Consider the following 19,350-nt stretch of genomic DNA (forward strand, 5'->3'; position numbering starts at 1 on the left):
AACTTTGTGGCACATTGAAAAATGTGTGTGTGGAATGTCTACAGGTGTTGGTTTCTAACCAACACCTGTTTGCATTGTCCGAGGTTGAGTGTATTATCAAAGGAGCATGTGGCCAATTAATGAGACAAAACGCTGACTTTATCATGGTGGCCAAGTAGTAAGTTGCATTGTTGTACTGGTGGCTGGTGTGTATTGACATTATCTGGAGGTTAGGAAATTCATATCTCGATGTGAAAAAAGTAATTCTCTATTCTCATCAAGGAAATTGAACAGCACAGTATGATACTGCTCAGCTGTGTTGATTTGTGATGAGTGAGCATTAACCGGGGAATGTCTTTGCTGGATGTGGAAAGTCACTGGTTCAAATCTTGAGGTAAACAACTGATCCTATTTACATACATATGTGTGCATGGGGAGTGGAGTCTACCTACTGTTCTCATATCCTATGCAGCAGTTGCATTCAAAACGGTTAAAGAAAGACTTTATTCTTTCAGAGAGAATACATGTGCAAGATCCCTGTATGTTAAGCCCTGCAACCAGTGAGCTTTGAGGGTCAGAGGTCAAAGGTCAGAGTATAGGTCAAGAATGAAGCTTTTCTTCCTTGTCTCTGTAGACAGATCATTAGTGATTGCCAATAGACACCGCACAGTAGCAGGCCGGCCTATTGTGTGAAATGACTAGATGAATGGAACAAATAGTTGGAATGTGATTTTCACATTGCATTTTGTCCCTTGAGACTTTTGAAGCTAACAGCAGGGGGACATACCAGTGGACATGGTATTTTGAGTGTCATAGCTATTTCCTCATTTTATTCCTCCATGAAAATTTCTAGACTGAGAATATTATGAAAAAGGGAGATGGACATAGTCTTTAGTAATTCTGTCTTTACAAAAATATCACTAATGTGAGGCAGAAATGATTATGAGAATATGCTGTATTATTACTATTAGGTCACATATGTATTCTGTCATCTTTCAGTGTTTAGTTGAGTCTCCATCACCAAACAGCTACCAGTATATTATACAGATGGTAAAAGGAAGTGATAAGATGGTATAAAGATATGAGTATTGACTGTCTGTGTGACCAACAGTGTTTCCATCTAATGAAAACATAAATGTTTTTTCCTTTTGTGTAGGCTTTCATTGTCACAGAAGAATACAGCATGAAAGGTCTCACAGCTCCATGTCAAAATGTTTGCCTTCTGAGAGGCGTAGTATGCATTTATCTTGTTTCATTCTAATCATTTATATTCCTCAGAAATACTCTGCAAATGCAAGTGGTGTTGATGTAGTGTAAGCATTATTACACAAAATTGTGAGCATGGTTCTAACAAAATTAACAACATGGTTTTGCAATGATGTAGGTACTTCAGCTTCATTTCTCCTAGTCATATTTTAAAAGGTAAAGGTTCTGTAATGTCCTAATGTTTAAAATATGTCAGAATGGTAACCAAAACTCATTGGCCAGGGTGTATCGATTGCCTTTATTGTCGATATCACTTTGTTGACATTGCACACCACTGAATTAAACATGTTACTGTACACTCTCATGTCAAATATATATATCTATGCTAGAAAAGTTGCCAAATGAAATCTTATGATGCATACTTATGCTAGATATTATCAAGGCATGAAAACATTCACTTTTTTCACAAGCTTGTGCAACGAGTGAGGTGGAAAATGCATTGATCAAGTCGTGCCGAAACGCATGCTTTGTATGCATTTTGACACAAAGAATATATATATATTTATCAGCCAAACGTGATTACAATGTATTATGTTCCATGTCAAAGTGGAATGTTTATGGATATTTAAGAGTGTTTCTATGATGTCCGCTAATAAAGATTTTTATGTGTAATGAACTTGCATTCTTGTTTTGCAGATTCTGTTAAGTCGTTGTGTCCGTGGTGCCCTATGTTCAACTAGCTGCTGTATTATCTCCCCAATATTCGTATTAATATGTATTGTATTCATTTATGCTGCAGTTTCTCTAAGTTATAATGAGTCTGAAACAAATGCGATATAAGTATGATAATACATAAGTAATTGGTGTAATTCTGTCTCTGGCTTAAAAGTTTTCTCATTTGATAATATAGTGTGTATATCTCAGCATCTGTCATATAATTCAATTATTGTTTCAAGGCAGGGCTCGACACTAACGGTGCCCCGGTGACCCGGGGCCACCAAAAATGAAAGTCGGGCCACCAAATTTCAAAAAAGGGCAAATTTGGTGGCCCGCCTCGGGCCACCAAAATTTTTTGAAAAGTGTCAGTTAAGATGTTGCAACCCATGTGCCTGTCAATGAATATTCATACTTGGTCTTACCATTCAGCAGTTAAATTTGTTTAAAGGATGGATGAAAAGGACTGAATGAGTGCCTTAGAGTGAGTGTTGCGAGTTTGTTGAGGTTTATTTATGAGTAGATATGTCCAACTTCCAATTCTTACTATGATAAAACTTAAATATTTGACTCATCAAAAAAAGCAGGAATTTTAATGTCTTTATTGTTTTTTGGGGGCCACCAAATTTTTCTCTCGGGCCACCAAAAATTTGAAATTGATGATTTTGGTGGCCCCATCGGGCCAACAAATGAAAAAGTTAGTGTGGAGCCCTGCAAGGCAACGTAATTTTCAATTCAAGAGTTTCACAAGCTTTGCAGCAGTCTGTTGTTTGGCCACTGTTGTACTCTTCTGCTTCATGAGACTGTGACTTTGTGTGATGTGATCGTACTTTACTGTTATGTTTGTCTGTTTGTGTGTGAATGCCTGTGTACATTTTGTGTGTTAATGCATGTGTGTGTGTGTGTGTGTGCACTTGTACATGTTTCAATCAGGCACCAACATTGCAGCAGTGGGGAAGTTCGTAATGAATTCACTGTTCGACACGAATTGAGAACAGAGTACATGTACTTTCCTTGACTTAAAGGGATGGTATAGTAATGGTGGCGAAGAGGATTGGGCTTTTAACTTTTTGCGAGATACCAAGAAGCCACTTATGAAATAGGACAGAGCATACTGTTCTAAGAGGAATTCAGAGTTTATTTGATGAAAATCGGTTTTGGAATGGCTGAGACATCAAAAAACAAAGAAAAACAATGCGACCGTGATAAAAGATGGGTCCCACCATTTATCAGGATTGCTCTATTTTTATCTTCACAAAATGAACAGTAAATTCCTCTTGGAATTACATTTTCTTTCCTATTTCAGAAGAGGTTTCTCGTTATCTCACCAAAAGAAAAAAAAAATGTTAGAAACGTGAAAGTAGGTCTAAACAGAAACTATATGATCCCTTTAAAAGAGAGCTAGTCTGATCTTGACCTACTTAACTACAACTAATGATGCGACTTGGTTCAGACTTGAGTCATTACATAACAGAACCAACATGAATGGACATTACCTGAAAGAAAAGTCCACATTTTAGAATACATCATGAAATTCCCCTATTGGTTGCCAGATCTTTTGCACTCTTTCAAATACATAGACAGTTATAGTACAATGTTATAGCATCACACTACTGAGTTCTCTATCAAAAGTTCCCGACCCAAATAGGTTTTGAGCAAAGTGAGTGGACTTTACAGGGCTACTTTTGTTGTAATGTTCATTGGTCATCTTAACTCATATAAGTGCACTTCCAAAAGGAGATTCTTTTCCAGTCTTAACAAAGATGTTTCGGTGTAATTCTTCTTTCCTAAAGTAATCTAATTGTCATAAAAACAGTGAATCAAAGTGGATCTGAACTTGAAAAGTGACAAGGTCCCCCCTCCCCCTAAAAAAACCCAAACAAAAACCAAACAGAAATGTTTTTGAGATTGTTCCAGTGACGCTGTTATTGGCTTAGAGCCAGAGTGGCATCAATGCTACACAATGACATAATTTTGATCACCACCGTCATCGTGAGGACAAAAGGCCAATAAATGGAGACTTGAATACCACTTCCATTCAACATTCAGCTTTCAGTCTACCCTTACCTTCTCGTCATTCAGTGGTTCATGCCTCACGTCCCTTTGACAATTCACCAAAGGAGGAAGTAGGTTGGTCTCATCATCTGTACATTTTTTATCCCCAGTGAATGAATTGATCATGCCCCCCACCCACATAAAATGAATGAAAAGCCAGCACTATCAAGAAATAACATTCAACATCGTGGAACAAAATGTTGCGACAGAGTGGTTACGTTATCACCAAATGCTGCCACCCCCCAAAGAGTATATACCGACAGTAAATGAAATTTATGAATTAAGGGCAAAGGAGCTTCCGCAATCACTATAAATAGAACAGGAGAATTGGTAAATCATGTGATAGTTCAATCACAAGTCATACCAACATACTAAACCAATCAATTGCATCTACGCCTTGTGTTTGAGTTTGCAGCATACATGTACTTTGTAATTTCACCCTGGTCATATTCTAGGTATTATTAGTGCATGATATAGTTTGAATCTGCATGCTATTGTGTACTGAATTTCCATGAGTTTATCTTATCACATTGTTTTCACATCTTGAAAGTACATGTTCTCAAGATTCATCTAGCTTGAAGACTCAGAATAGGCCATTTTGTTTTTGTTTTTTTTTTCAAATCTGGATATAGTCATCACACACACACACACACACACAGATGTATGGTGTACAGAATTGTCAAGCACATGCAGTAACAGGATCATAGCAGTCTAGATGAGTATCTCATTAACAGTCATGGCTGTCTTTGTTTATCATGGTTGCCTTTGTTGTCATGGTTACGAGTTAAATCTTGATGACTTCAAGCACTGATATCACCACTACCACAAAAGTTGGGGATGAAATGACTGCTGAGGTAGTATTGTTAATGACATGGATACCTCATCTGAAAACACCAGCTCGTTAGCATCATCTTCATCACAATACATGTTCAGTCATGTCACACTCATTACAGGGACAGATCCAGGAATTCCATAAAGAGGGGGTGCCTTTACAAAATTGAAGGGGATGCACACATCGCCCCTCCATTATTTCTTTTTATTTCTTTTGTTTTAACTAAAAATAAAGTGGGGGCACATGCCCGGTGCACCCCTCCTGGATCCGCCACTGCATTATCCTTACTTTCCATCACTATCAGTATACAGTCATCATATTTGTCATCGTCATGGTAACACATCTTCTCAGCATCATCAGGAGTGCATCACTTCTCCCAAAACAAATCAAGTCTCCCACAAAACAAATCTCCATCCAATGGTACACAGATGCTACAAAAATCCATCCAAATAATGTTGCAAAATGATCCATTTGGTTCTCCCTCTGTGTGTGTGTGTGTGTGTGTGTGTGTGTGTGTCTCTCTCTCTCTGTCCTCTCTGTCTCACTGTATTGCAGTCAATACAAACATCAGACACAACCACTCTGCATATCAGCCTATATATTTCATGCAAAAACAGCCAGGAACAAGACATTATATCATGTAAAATTACAGATTTCTTTATTGAAATATATACATATTGTATATAATATTCAAGGCTTATTACACTTGTCAGGAATCCACGCAGCGTTGATTCCTAGCAATAGAAATCAATTTAACAAATAACCTGTACCGGTACTTGACAAGTTGTGAATGAATGGATAAAATCCACCACATACATTTGTCAGAATGCGAACTGAAAATGGAGCTTAAAAACATATGTTCATAAATTATAAGGCCCCTGGTTCAAGTCCCTTGCCAGCTGCAGATACAAGTGTCTCCTAGGCTAGGTACTTTGTTCTCATTGCCTAGGGTGGGCTCTTGTACAATGTAGCTATTCAGACTATGCTTCTTCAGTAGTTGCATACACTAAGAATCAATCATATCTTTCTGACTTGACCAGTGTCACAAACAGATTAGTTATAATTTTTGCACACTATTTATACTATATGTATTCTATGATGTGCAATATTTCTTCTTCTAATCGCACATTTACAAATTCCTAAACTTTTTGTCTGCAGAAATTCCAGTTTTAAGAAATATATGATGCACAACAAAAACAAAACACTTGCACCACTACACACAAAGGAATTTTATTAGTAAAACTTTAGAAAATGGTATGTTTTTGTTTTTGTTTTCTTCTGGAAGGGTAAAGTAATACTGAATGTTACTTTGACTGAAATGCAGCAAAAAACAACAACAAACAAACAAACAAACAAAACATAATGCCTCCGGCAACCACCACCTCGTGGCAGCGGCATTGAAAAAATACATGATAATATTCAGTGTGGGCAAAGTGCATTGCAAGCATTTGTACTTATCTTCTTACTGTTTTTCAATGGAATCACTTTTCACATATCATTCCTTAATGGAATATGTGATTACAGTGTTAATATGGAAATGACACAAAGTTTTGTTGTTGCTGATATAGCTACAGCCAATAAAGGAGGAAAAATTGTGATAAGAATAATTATCTGTTCTTGACTTTCCAAACAGTTACTTTCTCACAGTAACAAGCTCTCTTATATTTCATACACGTACTTATTGCTGCTACTCCTTAATTTTTCCATCCTCTAAAAAAAGCAATAACAAGAAAAAACAACAAACAACAACAAAAAACTTTAAAACAACAACAAAAACAATAGATTCATCCAGGTAACAGAACAATAAAATGGAGGGCAGTTTACATGGTTCATACAGTGTATGCTGAACTGGCAGTCAAAGATATTTTGGATATTACAATACAGTCGAGTACTTTATCTTTATGGCATCATGCTTATAAATGAAGAGCTGTGCACTACCAACTCTGCAAAATGCTAATGGTGCGAGAAAATTCAAGATTTCACCTAGCTTATTGAAATATGAATAAATAGTATGAGAAAAGTAAGAATGGAGTAATGGCCATTTCAACTGAGGTGGACAATCCAGATAGGAATTGTCACAAATGAACAACCTCTCCTTTCAATATTTCAGTAACTAAATTTACATCCTGCTATCACACTAATTCACGACCAAATGGCAATTGCAAGATAAAGAACAAAAAGTGTGCATGTTCCTTTAATATCTTTGGTGAAGAGGCAGAAAAAGGAAGCTCTGAACTTGACAAAAAAAAAAAACACCTCTGACTTCACAGGGCACGTGGCAGTATAGAATGGCAATAATAAGTTATTTGATTTCATAGTCAAAGTCACAATAAGTGGCATAGAGCAAAGATTTAAAGTACCTCTTTGAATACTAATTGGAATGTCATTCCTTGTAAGTACAAACAATAGCTACATGAAGACTAGGCTTTAGGCTTTATTTTATGTCTACTACATCAAGAACTATCGTATCTCTGATAACAACACCAAATGCTTGATCCCTAATTCCTGCCTTCACTCCTACAGTGGGCCAAACCAGATCATTGAACAGCTTGAGAGAACATTGTTAGACATTTCTAGACAAAAGTGCCAACTACACAAAGTTGTTTCCATCTTATCAAGCTAGTATCTAAATCATCTCATGTTCCTAACATGCAGGTGGTGAAACTAATCTCTGCAATAATGACTGGCATTGTTTTGCTGAGGTTAGCAGTTTACTGCATGTTGTTTTTATTCATTTTTATGGCAAGTTTCCTGTGCTTCCTATACTTCCTGCACACTTCTACCATGGATATCCGGCTCAAAACTGCATTGACATTGCAAACAATTAGGTTTTCAAAGGTGTTGGCAGATTGAATCAATCATTTAAAAACAATGAATTTTATATTTGTCTATTATACAAATAAAGAAAGACCATATTATAGCAGATGGTGTATAAAAATGAGTATCACAATAATATAAATTATATCAAAAAATCTTTGCTACTTTATATCTATTCACTGCAATATGATAAATGTAGAGTATATCAATATTCCATGATATAAACTGTGACAAGCTACAGTGTAGCTGAAGTACTGAGATACTAACAGAAAGACCTGTGCAAACCTCGTAAACTATTGAGCTGAATATACACTGTATCTTGCATATACAATAATTGCATTTATATTAATCATGACATCAACTCCAAACCTGAAATCTGTGATTAGTACAGCCACAAAACCCTTTATGATCTATTCACAAGTTACCCATGTATTTCAACCCTCACGCCATTTTCACCCATGTAAACACAACAGTAATACAAGAACAGAATTATAATCACAAAGCGTATTTCAGATTTTTACAAATGTAGTATGCATTAAAAGATATCTATACACAATCTTTTGTAAAGCAATTCAGAATACAATATAAAACATTGATATGGCAGTAAATTCATAATAAACAGTACACATAACATTATTTAGCAAGCATATACTGTACACTTGTCAAATTCTTTTTTTTTTTCTCAGAAGGTAGTACATCTGTATTAGGTTCCATGACATTAGCTCCTGCTACTATTGCCCTCATGAAATACCTGCAAGCTCAGCCAAACATAAATATTACCCACAAACATTACCCTAAGCCTAATCCTAATCCTCACATCAACTTATAAATTCTAAAACCCTATCATAACCCTAACCCTAAGACCTTGGAGAAAATAAGACTGCGACAGTTGTCCCCGGAGCAAATGTTTGTGTCACCAAATATCAGAATTGCCAGTCATTCACATCTTACAGTGATTATGACGAGAACACCTCGTCTAAATTGAACTCACCGTTTTGAATGTTTACACAAGAGAAGCTGCTATCCTAATCCTATTAGGATTTAACTGCCATACCCAGCATTACCAACGGTTAGCTCTCTCATGACAGAGACCCCCCCCCCCCTCCTTTGTTTTTATCTCAGTCTGGCAAGTGTAAAATGACTGCATGCATGGGTGCACGCACACATCAGAGTGCTTTGCCGCACATTGCTGTTGCTATGTTGTCATGAGTATTCTCTCTGCCATTTCTACATGCCGGGGAGGTTGGAAGGGACTTCCCCACCTCTCAGAATATGATTTCTTCATACAATTCAGGTTTTAGACCTTGCAATCCCCTAAAACAGTGTTGAATCAATCCCTAGACTAGAGTGGTAAAGAACTCTTGCAGAGAAAAAAAAAATTCCTGCACAAATAAAGATTGCACTTTCTTTAATACGTAATAAAAAAAAATTGTGCAGCTTGTGTTTGGTAGAAAATTAACACAAAATTACGATGCCCACATCACAATCATGCAACAAGAAGTAATTTGGTCATCAACAATGCATTTCCACTGCCGCAAATGTATAAGTGCCTTTGATGTAGACTACACATCTACAAACTGGTGCTGAAATAATCCTCAAACCCGAGTTGGAGGAGGAGTTGCACGTCTAAAATCTCTCCTAACTCGGGTCTGGGGATTATTTCGACACCGTTTTCTAGATAAGGGTAGTCTGAATTCCAGACCCTTTGCCAATTAGATCAATTTTGCCACTCGTGTATGGATTCAAAGGAGTACTTTCTTCTGTTATAGGTCAATGTTTGTACAAGGGATTAACTGTGTAGATAAGAAGCTTGGCTGGTGAGACAAAACGGTGTCGAAAACCCTAGCTAAGCATTGTTTTACTCGGGTTGCTTTAGACGGACTGTATCCCTTTGAAAGGGATCGTATAGTTTTGGTTGAGACCTAATTTCAGGTTTGTAACATTTTTTGGTGAGATAATGAGAAACCCTTTATGAAATATGAAAGAGCATGTAATTCCATGAGGAACTCAACGTTTACTTGATGAAAATTGTTTTTGAAATGGCTGAGATATCCAAAACAGAGCGATTCTAATAAGTGTGGGACCCACACTTTATTACGATCGCTTTGTTTGACTTTGTTTTTGGATGATTCAGTCATTCCAAACCCGATTTTCATCAAATAAACTTTGAATTCCTCTTAAAATGGTATGCTCTGTACTATTTCATAAGTGGTTTATTGGCATCTCGCAAAAAGTTAAAAGCCCAATTCTCAACTCCACCAATACTGTACCATCCCTTTAAACCTTGTATATGTTGCTCACTTATGCCTCAGGAAGACGATATTCAAATTTTTAGAAAGTTCATGTAGCACTTTTCTCTCAAACTAGAACTGCCAACATTCACTCATCAAAATTCTATACTGGTATATTCCAAAGAGCAAACAGGAAGATACTGTATTTAAAGTGAATGTTACATACATCTCAGTTAGAATATTATAATCCCAAATCAGGGAGGCTCTCATATTCTCTTCTCATGAAGACATATTTCAGTTTTTAGGGAGTCACCTGTAAACTTTGCAACTCAGTCTGTCTCAAACTTTTCCATACAAGATTATGATTTCATGATAGATTTGTATTAGTACCAACCATGGTCCAGTTGGTAAAATCTTAAATTTGACCTGCACATTGGTCTTGGACAAAAACTACTGTAAGAGCGGAAATTTTCGCGGTGTTGAAATTTTCGTGCATTTCGCGTAACCAGAAACTAGCATGGAAATAAACGCACATGAATGTTTTTGCTTGCCATAAGTTCATGTGTGATGTCTTGATTCCGTGGAATTAAAAACAAGCGAAACACTTCTTACCTGGCCAAGCACGAAAAATTAGTCACGCAAAAAATATCCACTTTTACAGTATGTATCTTTCTACAAACTTTAAAAAAAAAGTACTGAAATATGTAATGAAAGACAATGGTCAAGATTGCCACCTTTCATTAAGTGTCAACCAACTTGATTTATGCTGCATTGTGGCTAATTGTGAAAAAAACATGGACTGATGGTGTAACATATAAACAAACCTCTGACAAGGCAGTTTGCTGACACAAAGGCTTTTATAGCTCCTGGCATCCATGAATCAGTACTTAAAATAGGTCATGATTCAATCATAATATGTCATAGTTAGCTGACTACCAGATCTATCTGCCCCATATATCTTTTTATTACATCAACATCTACAGCGGCATGGTTGTGGAATTTTCCGAGTGCGAATATGCGAGGAGAAATTTGCTTATTGGTAGGCCTATATTCTACACAGTGGGTGTATGTACACAGTATGATGTACACAATGTGGTATTTATACACAGTGTTGTGTGTAATGTACACGGTGGTGTGTTTGTACACAGTGTGGTGCATATGTACAGTGTCATATGTACAGCCAGTGTGCATTGTGTACACAGTGTAGTTACAATGTAACATGCTAACCTTCCACTCTTCTGCCGCTAGTCTGTGAAAGTAATAACCTCTGATAATCTCAGCAAGATGAAACACAAATATCACAGCTTGAAACGTTTACTTTGATGCTAATAAACAGTACAGATACTTACATGTACAAGCTATCAAATTGTACAAACAAATAGGAGGCATGTACCAGTACATAGCTCATTAGAGAATGATCTCTTTTATGCATTATACCATACATAACTTGTTGCAGACATTTTCTTTTTTGTTCAGTTTGTTTGCTTTTTAATCTGTATAGAGGTATAAACTGTGTATATACAATACTGTGCATTTTGCATTATTTATCTATGCATGATACTGTACAGTTCAAGAACACAAAAATAAATTCCACAGAGTAAAAAATACATTATTCTCCTTCTTGAAGGGTTGACATTATCAATCAGCCTTCCTGAATTCGAATAGAGAAGACATTCCACAATACAGCATACCTTTCACCGTGTTTACATGCTTGGAAGAATTACGATACGTTACATTTTAACCAATGCGACATCAAATAAAATGCATTTTAACCAATGCAACATCAAATAAAATACCTTTTAACCAATGAAATCCTGTAAGGCAAAAGAATATTCGTGCATACTGAGGAACATCAGATCAATGCCCAATATGAATACAAGCTTAAGTACTAGCAAACTATAGTAACCTCAGATTAGAAGGCAGATTTAAGAACAATTTCATGAGATGATACAGTATGGAACAATATAGGCTTACCTACTGTAAAATCAGAAATGCTCACATGCAGTTTAATTTCTCAAAATTTCGCGTGAGCCAAGATTAGCAAAATTAAAATGTATGCAAAAGTTCTTGTCTGCATTATATGATTAAATGCCAGTAGCGATTCTCATAAATGGCTGTTGGCTCCAATTCACAAACATTTCATGCCATAAAAAATATCTTTAGCCACCCGTTGCAGAGACATTGTAAAGTCATTAATTTATATATAAATTCAAATGAACGGCACAGATCCCTTAAAAGGTAATACATATTGGAATGCAAAACTGTAAAAGTTTACCATTTCTTCCCCCCCCCCCCCCACAGTTTCACAGAAATTGTTGACCAAGATGATTTCGGAATCACCTCAACATTAAACTATTGGCCAGCAGAGACACACAATAGAAGTGCTCAACTGCAATCGAAAATGAGATACTCTATTAAAGAACAATAGCATTACTAGCTCCTCTTGTTGCCATGGTAGCAGATTGTAATCATAAATTTAGTCTGACAAAGTGACCTCATGGCATGATGATGTCATGCAATGGTATGTCTTGAGAATAAGATTTTTTAAAAAGGCACTGCACTTGCAGAGGTCACAGAACCACATTTGAAGAAAAGCAACATGAAAAATTGCATGGGAATGAAACATTGTGTGTGTTGACAAACACCAATCAAAACATGGGGAATATTATTTCTCTGTGCTTTCTCATATGATGCTGAGAGTTTCACTAAAGACGTCCCTATCTCCATCTGTTAGTACTTGCCTCATAACGATGTCCATCTCCCACTGCTGGTGGTGTTGCCCCCGGCAACAGCCAGCTGGCCTCCTTGTGGCCAAGACATTACAACAAGCCCAGTAGAAGTAGCGGCGCCCACCCTGCAAGAAGTTTGGCGGCAGTTCCTCCTGTGAGATGTAACACCGCCAGGACTCGTAGGGCATTTGGGGAAGCGGGTGGAACATACAGCTCTCTGGTGGATTGTTGTCCGTTGTGTACTCTTGCTTGCAAGAGAAGCACTCCAGACTGGGGCCTTGGAGAGAGAAATGCGTCTGCTGTACGATCTCCCTCGTCCGAAGCCTCCTGTTTTCTTCCTCCAGCTGAAGGCATCGTTGCTCCAGCTCTTTGACTCTCTCCAAGAGACTTTCATTCTGATTTTCCACCTGTTTCAATCGCACCACTGTCACTTCAAATTTCTTCCTGACCTCCTCCCGCTTGCGGCAAGCCACCCTGAGAGCACTCTCCATTTCCTTCACTCTCTCATCAATGACACCAGGAGGACAGGATGATTTCTTCTCTTTCATCACCACCTCTACCTCCTCCTCACTCTCGGATGCAGACTTTGCATCCCTCCTATTATATCTCACCATGAGTTCCTTCATTTCTTCTCTCAACTTGGCCATCCGCTTATCAAGCTCTTCATTCACTCTGCGCTGAACCATCTCCGCTACCTGTTGCTCAACCTTCTCCTTCACATTTTCTTGATTGATCTGAACTTCCTTCACCATTTCCATCAACTGAGTGTACTTCACCGCCATTTCCATGGGCTCCTTCCTCAGTTGCTCAAACTTCAGTCGTAAATCATTCTGCTGTTGTTTGTTATCCTCTGTCTGTTGGATGACACCGGCGACTGTTCCCAGCAATGTGGAGAGATGCTCCTCAAGGGTCCTCACCCTCTCTTCCAGGTCAGATGCGAGACCAAAGGGTGGGAATACAACTGACCCTCTTGGTGTCTGTGGGCTCATTGGCCACTCCTCATTACTGGAAAGAGGCCTCATTAAGTCATCATCGGGATCTCCACTGAAATCTACTTCCTCAAACTCCCTTGGTTCGCCACCCTCTGCCATTCTCTTTTCATTCCACACACACCTTGATGACACTCCTGTACATAGAACAGATGCAGAGATTGTTTAAAACAAAACAAAGCAAAAAAAAAAACAATAAAAGAAAGGGATTTAATGCACCCAGTTTTTTCTAATGCAGTGCACTCCCATGATAACGAACATGGTTAAAACGAAATTCTGGTTATAACGAAGTAAAAATTCAAGCTGCAATATTATCCACTCTGTGGAATTTTTAGAATATTGAATTGTTTATTTGTTCGGTTATACTAATATCTCGATATAACGAAACAAAACTGCCGGTCCCAAGGACTTCGTTATAACGGGAGTCCACTGCACAGGGCCTTATATAATTTTCAGTGTGATAAACTCTTATGAGGACATACTTAAACCACAACATACACAGTGTAATGTAAAAAATAAAAATAAAAACAAAAACAAAAAACTTACAACAAAACAAAATGCCATCTGTCCCTTTGTCTTTGACCGTCACTCACTTTTTGGGCAAAATCACGATATGGGTCCCCTCTTGTTCTGCGTGTGCATCTTCACTATGTGCAAAGTCTATGAAGGTTGAAGCAGTCATGTCAACGGCTATGACGAAATGAATGGCGTTGAATGGAGTGGTGGACTATTTCACGATAATGCCACAACACTCAACAGCAATGTATAATGTTTCATCATATGAATTTGATGTTAATGTTTTGCATGCAACATTTATCAAATTTAGTAGCCTGACCAGACACTGTGATGTCGCGATTCGCGACAGCGGCTGCGTGTAGTTACAAATTTAGGCACTTTTATTTACCATGACTACAGGCCCTACCCTTAACCCTGGGGCGCTCCTTGTACACAGTTAATGCTACGCGTTGGGGCTGGTCGCAGTAGCCCTACCCTAGATGCTATGAGAAACTGGTAATCCCTGTAATGCACGCACTACGGTACTACTACCATCGAGATATGAGAATCTTGAGGCAATGAAATAAACATTACTGCCTGCAGTTACAAGTAAAATCATGGTAAATTTAAACTTTAAACTGAAAGGATCCCAATCATTCATATACTCACTAAAGGTTATACACAGCGTTGTGGTGACGCGAAGTGTTTTTCCTCTTCTTTTTCTTCTTTTGAAGTCAGTCTGGAAGCGCTGTAAACACGTCCAGGTAAACCATGTATAAATTTGATTATGACTTTAATTCATGGTAAAGCACACGTAAATTATAAATTAATAAGTATGTCTTTTGTACAGTAGTACCGGTAACATTTGTCCACGATCCACATTGTGCTATCTTCAGTGATACGTTGACGGGCCGGAAGAAGCAAAATATCATCTGTCCTTATGCAACAGATATCATTTCACACTTCACTCAAATTGTATTTGTACGGCGAGATAGATCGCATGTGATACAACTTGTATTGTGATCAACATAACACCACCCTCGCCTCAAGCGCAGTCAAGTTACACCTGCACGTCGTCGAGGCACAGCTTGCTTGCGCGCTGGCATTTACTAGTACTGTATTCAGCTCAGTATAAATGTGATGTACTGCACCACTGGGTACAAGCGAAGAACGATGACGGCATGCGATGTTCTCTCCGAGGGGAATCCCCGTTGTCTTTCCCCGCCCGTTGATGGCATGTGGCCGTGTCACCAGTCCTGTAAGAAAGAGAGAGGGGGAGGGATCCATCCCTCTCCATGTGCGTCCATGTGCGTCCTTGTGTGTGCATGTACCAGGGAGGTGGGAGCCACATCCCTGCATGTACTTAGTATGTGTTTACTGTTGTCCTTTTTTTTATCTCTTAGTCAAATTGTTTGTTGTTGGGTTTTTTTTCCTCATTTTTTTCATTATTTTTTTTTTTTTTTAATGAGTGGACTGCATACTACAAGCTCTGCTTTTTCGCAGTCCCCTCCATTTCCAGCAATTTTGTTTCTGCCTTTACCATAATGATATAACATTTATTTGTATCTCTGTTGATAATTTACCTGGGTCTCTATTACATGTTATTATGTTCATCGCATTGTTGTACCAATTTCGTGACATTATCTGTATACGCGAATTGTATTCCTAATTATTTGTTTGTTGGAAATGAAATAAATCAACTTGAACTTGAACTCTCTCTTTCCTATTGTGTATGTTTGTGTGTGTTAGTGTGTCTGTGTATGCTGAAAGGGATGATAACTTAAAGGGAAATAGTAGTTTTGTTTGAGATGGCGGTTTCATCTTTTAACTTCTTGCGAGGTAATTAGAAACCACTTGTGAAGTATGAAATAGCATGGAATGCTAAAAGAGGAATTCAAAGTTTATTGAATGAAAATCGGCTTTATATGGTATTGCAATGGCTGAGATATAAACCAAAGTAAAACAAAGTGGTCCTAAACTTTAAAGGTTGGTCCCAGCTTTTATTAGGACTTCATTGTTTTTGGATATCTCAGCCATTTCAAAATCAATTGTAATCAAACAAAATTCTAATTCCTCATAGAAATGCATGCTCTTTCACATCTCATAAGAGGTTCCTCATTAATTTCACCCCCCCCCCAAAAAAAAAGTGGGAAACCTCAACTCAACCAAAACCATATCTACCATCCTTTAAAAAAAGAACCTGGCTTCACAATTCACAGATAGGACCTTGAAAGTCTTCTGCGGGACTTTGCTATAATAAAAATGAACGAATCAAAATTTGATAACATTCAAAGGTGTGGGGATGTCGAGTGTCGATGTGTCTGTGTTTCTGTTATGTGGTTGGTGTGTCTCCAGGAACACGACAAAACTGTGAAATACAAAACAACAAAATTGCAAAATCAACAACAACTAAGTTCACATGATAGAAATTTTATAAATGCCATTCTGTTTTCAAGTTATTAATGATGGTATGCGTAAAAAGAAAAATACTATTCAAATATAGACGGGGGGGGGGGGGTGAAGATTCTTTTGAAATTGTCCCCTAATCATGCAATTTTATTCGCGCTACAGACACACTTTTTTTATTATCATTTATATTATCATAACCCTAACACATTGTTTTTCTCCCCAGTTGCCATTACTGAAATAATCAATGAGATCGCTTTTATAGGGCCTATATTCATATGAGAAAAGCTCTTGATAGTGATGAAATTATCAATTTTCTTTTAAATCGCCAGCTTTCTGAAATCGTGCGATATTTCGTGCACACAACGGTATTTCGCCTGTCACTTAATTAGCTCTGGCATTATTCCTGACATGATAGAAATTACAACACCAATGTTAAAGAAAGGACCACCCTAAAAAAATCAAATTGGTGACCAGTCTCGCTCCTCTCTATATTCTCAAATGATTGGAAAATGGGGTTTATTCGCATGTTGATCACTTTGTAAATACGATAGTAATGAAAATAATAATGATGATAATAACAATAATGATAATAATAATAATGATGATGATGATAATAATGATAATAATAATAATAATAATAACAATAATAATAATAATAATAATAATAATAATAATAATATCATATACTAGTATATGAACCTCAGTTTGGTTTTCCGATGAAATGTACAACTATCCATGCCATTTCAAATTATATGAACTCAACAATTACTCGGTGTAGACCTATTGATGAATTTTCTCATACAGTGTATTTTTTAAAGATTTTTCGAAAGCTTTCATACCGTTAATCATGATATCTTGGTATATGGACTAAGACGTAAATTATTAGATTGGTTCAAAATTGTTTGCAAAAAAGAAAACAATTTGTTGTTGTTAATGGCCACAAATCTTACATAAAGTTTTTTGTATGTGGTGTATCGCAGGGGTCACTCCTTGATCTATTGTTCTATGACTTCCTAAAATCAATTAACTTATACTCTCATTCACCCTTTTGCAGATGACACAAGTTTATTCAATTTTCACCTGAACTGTAATATTGTATAACTACTGAATATTCTATGTACTTTGTATTCTGAACAGAGAAGTGTCCTGAAATGGGTAAAGCTAACAAAATGCCACTTGATATTTTTAAGTGTAGTTCTTTACTTTCAGTAAAGTAATTGACTTTCTCCTGTAAATATTAATGGGATTGAACTATCCACGATAGATGCTACCAAATTTCTTTGAATAGTCATTGATAGGAATTTGTCCTGGAAGACACAGACAGACTTATTACCACAGTTATTCTCCAGAAACTTTGGTAACATTCATAAACTGAAGTCTTTCATCTCATTTAAATATCTTATTTATACTTTATTATAATTGATACAAAACTTTAACATGGAGTGCATTTTCATCTAGAATTGTTCGATAATGACTCTGGGGTTGTATGTTGATTGTCATTCAGCCTTGGTTTCTCTTCTGATGAATATCTTTTCTATATATACATATAGTAAATTTTTAAAAAATAGTTGATAACCTTTACATGACTTCTTCATCTTGGATCTTTTACGTTTCGAATGTAGGACTGCATTATGTAATCTCCGATTGCCCTTTATCATAAAACTTTTGTGCTCACATTTACTCCGCTTGATAGCAAAACTTGTTCCATGCATATAGGTCATATACACGTATCACCTTTGCACAAAACACTGCTATCTATACTCTGGTCCTTTTATAGCTTTGGAATAATACTCCACTCATTGTTAAATCTGCCCCTTATGATTATTTATCTGCATTCAAACAGAGAATTATGCTTCCTTGCATCCTATGTCCATTGATGATATGTGACCTTAAAGGGATTGTACAGTATTGGTTGAGGTGGGGATTCATATATTTTGAACATTCCTAAGTGAGATAATGAGAAACCTCTTATGAAATATGAAAGAGCATGTAATTCTAAGAAGGATTCAAGGTTCATTTGATGAAAATTGGTTTTCAAATGCCTGAGATATCCAAAAAAGTGATAATAATATAAGGCGACAGGCCACGTCTTTTATTAGGATCTCTTTGTTTCACATTGCTTTGGGATATCTCAGCCATTTCAAACCCGATTTTCATCAAATAAACTTTTGATACCCCTTAGAATAACTCTGTGACATCTGATAGAGTGGTTTCTGAATATCTCAAAAAACGTTAAAAGCTAAATCCTCACCTCAACCAGAACTTTACACGCCCTTTATTAAATTCATGGTCAACAAGTTGTCAATATGTGTATTTTGTACTCAAAATACAGTTATATCATTCTGTCAATTTATGCTAAACTTGCACTATCTTCTTCACAACCTATGTCCTTCACATTCACATTTCCGCTGTGGTACTTTTACGAATTGCCAATACCAAATCTGGAAGATGATATATTTATTCCTAAAAATGAAAGACTTTGTACCCATTGCAATGAGGATAATCATTGATGATGAATTTCATTACCTCTTTTCAGTGCAGCCTCTTTAATGAACAGCAAAAGAAATATTTAAAAAGATATTACTGGAAATACCCAAAGACTATAGGTGAAGATGGATCAAGTTGTGAAAAGAGAACAGTCCTTTCTAATTCAACCATTTAAGTTTTGTAGTTATATAATGACACGTGTTAAGATAACTGTAGTATCTATTTTGTCCTTTTCATGGGTACTACATAAGCTTGCTTACAGCTAGGCTGTGCCTTCTGCACGATTAATTTATAATTTGTTTGTTTTCTCACTCTCTCCTCTTTCTCTCCATTTCTCCTCCTCTCCTCTCGTCTCCATATGTCCTTTATTCTTTCTTCACTTATCGTATGAAAATATTTCCGTATAT

General features: G+C 36.9%; 1 protein-coding gene across 1 annotated transcript; it reads right to left on the reverse strand.

The window, feature by feature from the left end:
- Nucleotides 1-12,515: 12,515 nt before the first annotated feature.
- On the reverse strand, nucleotides 12,516-13,679 carry LOC139728131 (uncharacterized). The gene has a single exon (XM_071639091.1). The coding sequence runs from the start codon at nucleotides 13,652-13,654 to the stop codon at nucleotides 12,518-12,520; it is 1,137 nt and encodes a 378-aa protein (XP_071495192.1). The 5' UTR covers nucleotides 13,655-13,679; the 3' UTR covers nucleotides 12,516-12,517.
- Nucleotides 13,680-19,350: the final 5,671 nt, after the last annotated feature.

This window comes from Diadema antillarum, unplaced genomic scaffold, assembly GCF_040938485.1.
Source record: "Diadema antillarum isolate AM-2024a unplaced genomic scaffold, OU_Dant_1.0 seq00000166_RagTag, whole genome shotgun sequence".
Lineage (NCBI taxonomy): Eukaryota > Metazoa > Echinodermata > Echinoidea > Diadematoida > Diadematidae > Diadema > Diadema antillarum.

Bases quoted from the DNA above. Each gene is read 5' to 3' on its own strand.
- LOC139728131 (XM_071639091.1), bottom strand. From the start codon at position 13,654: ATGGCAGAGGGTGGCGAACCAAGGGAGTTTGAGGAAGTAGATTTCAGT.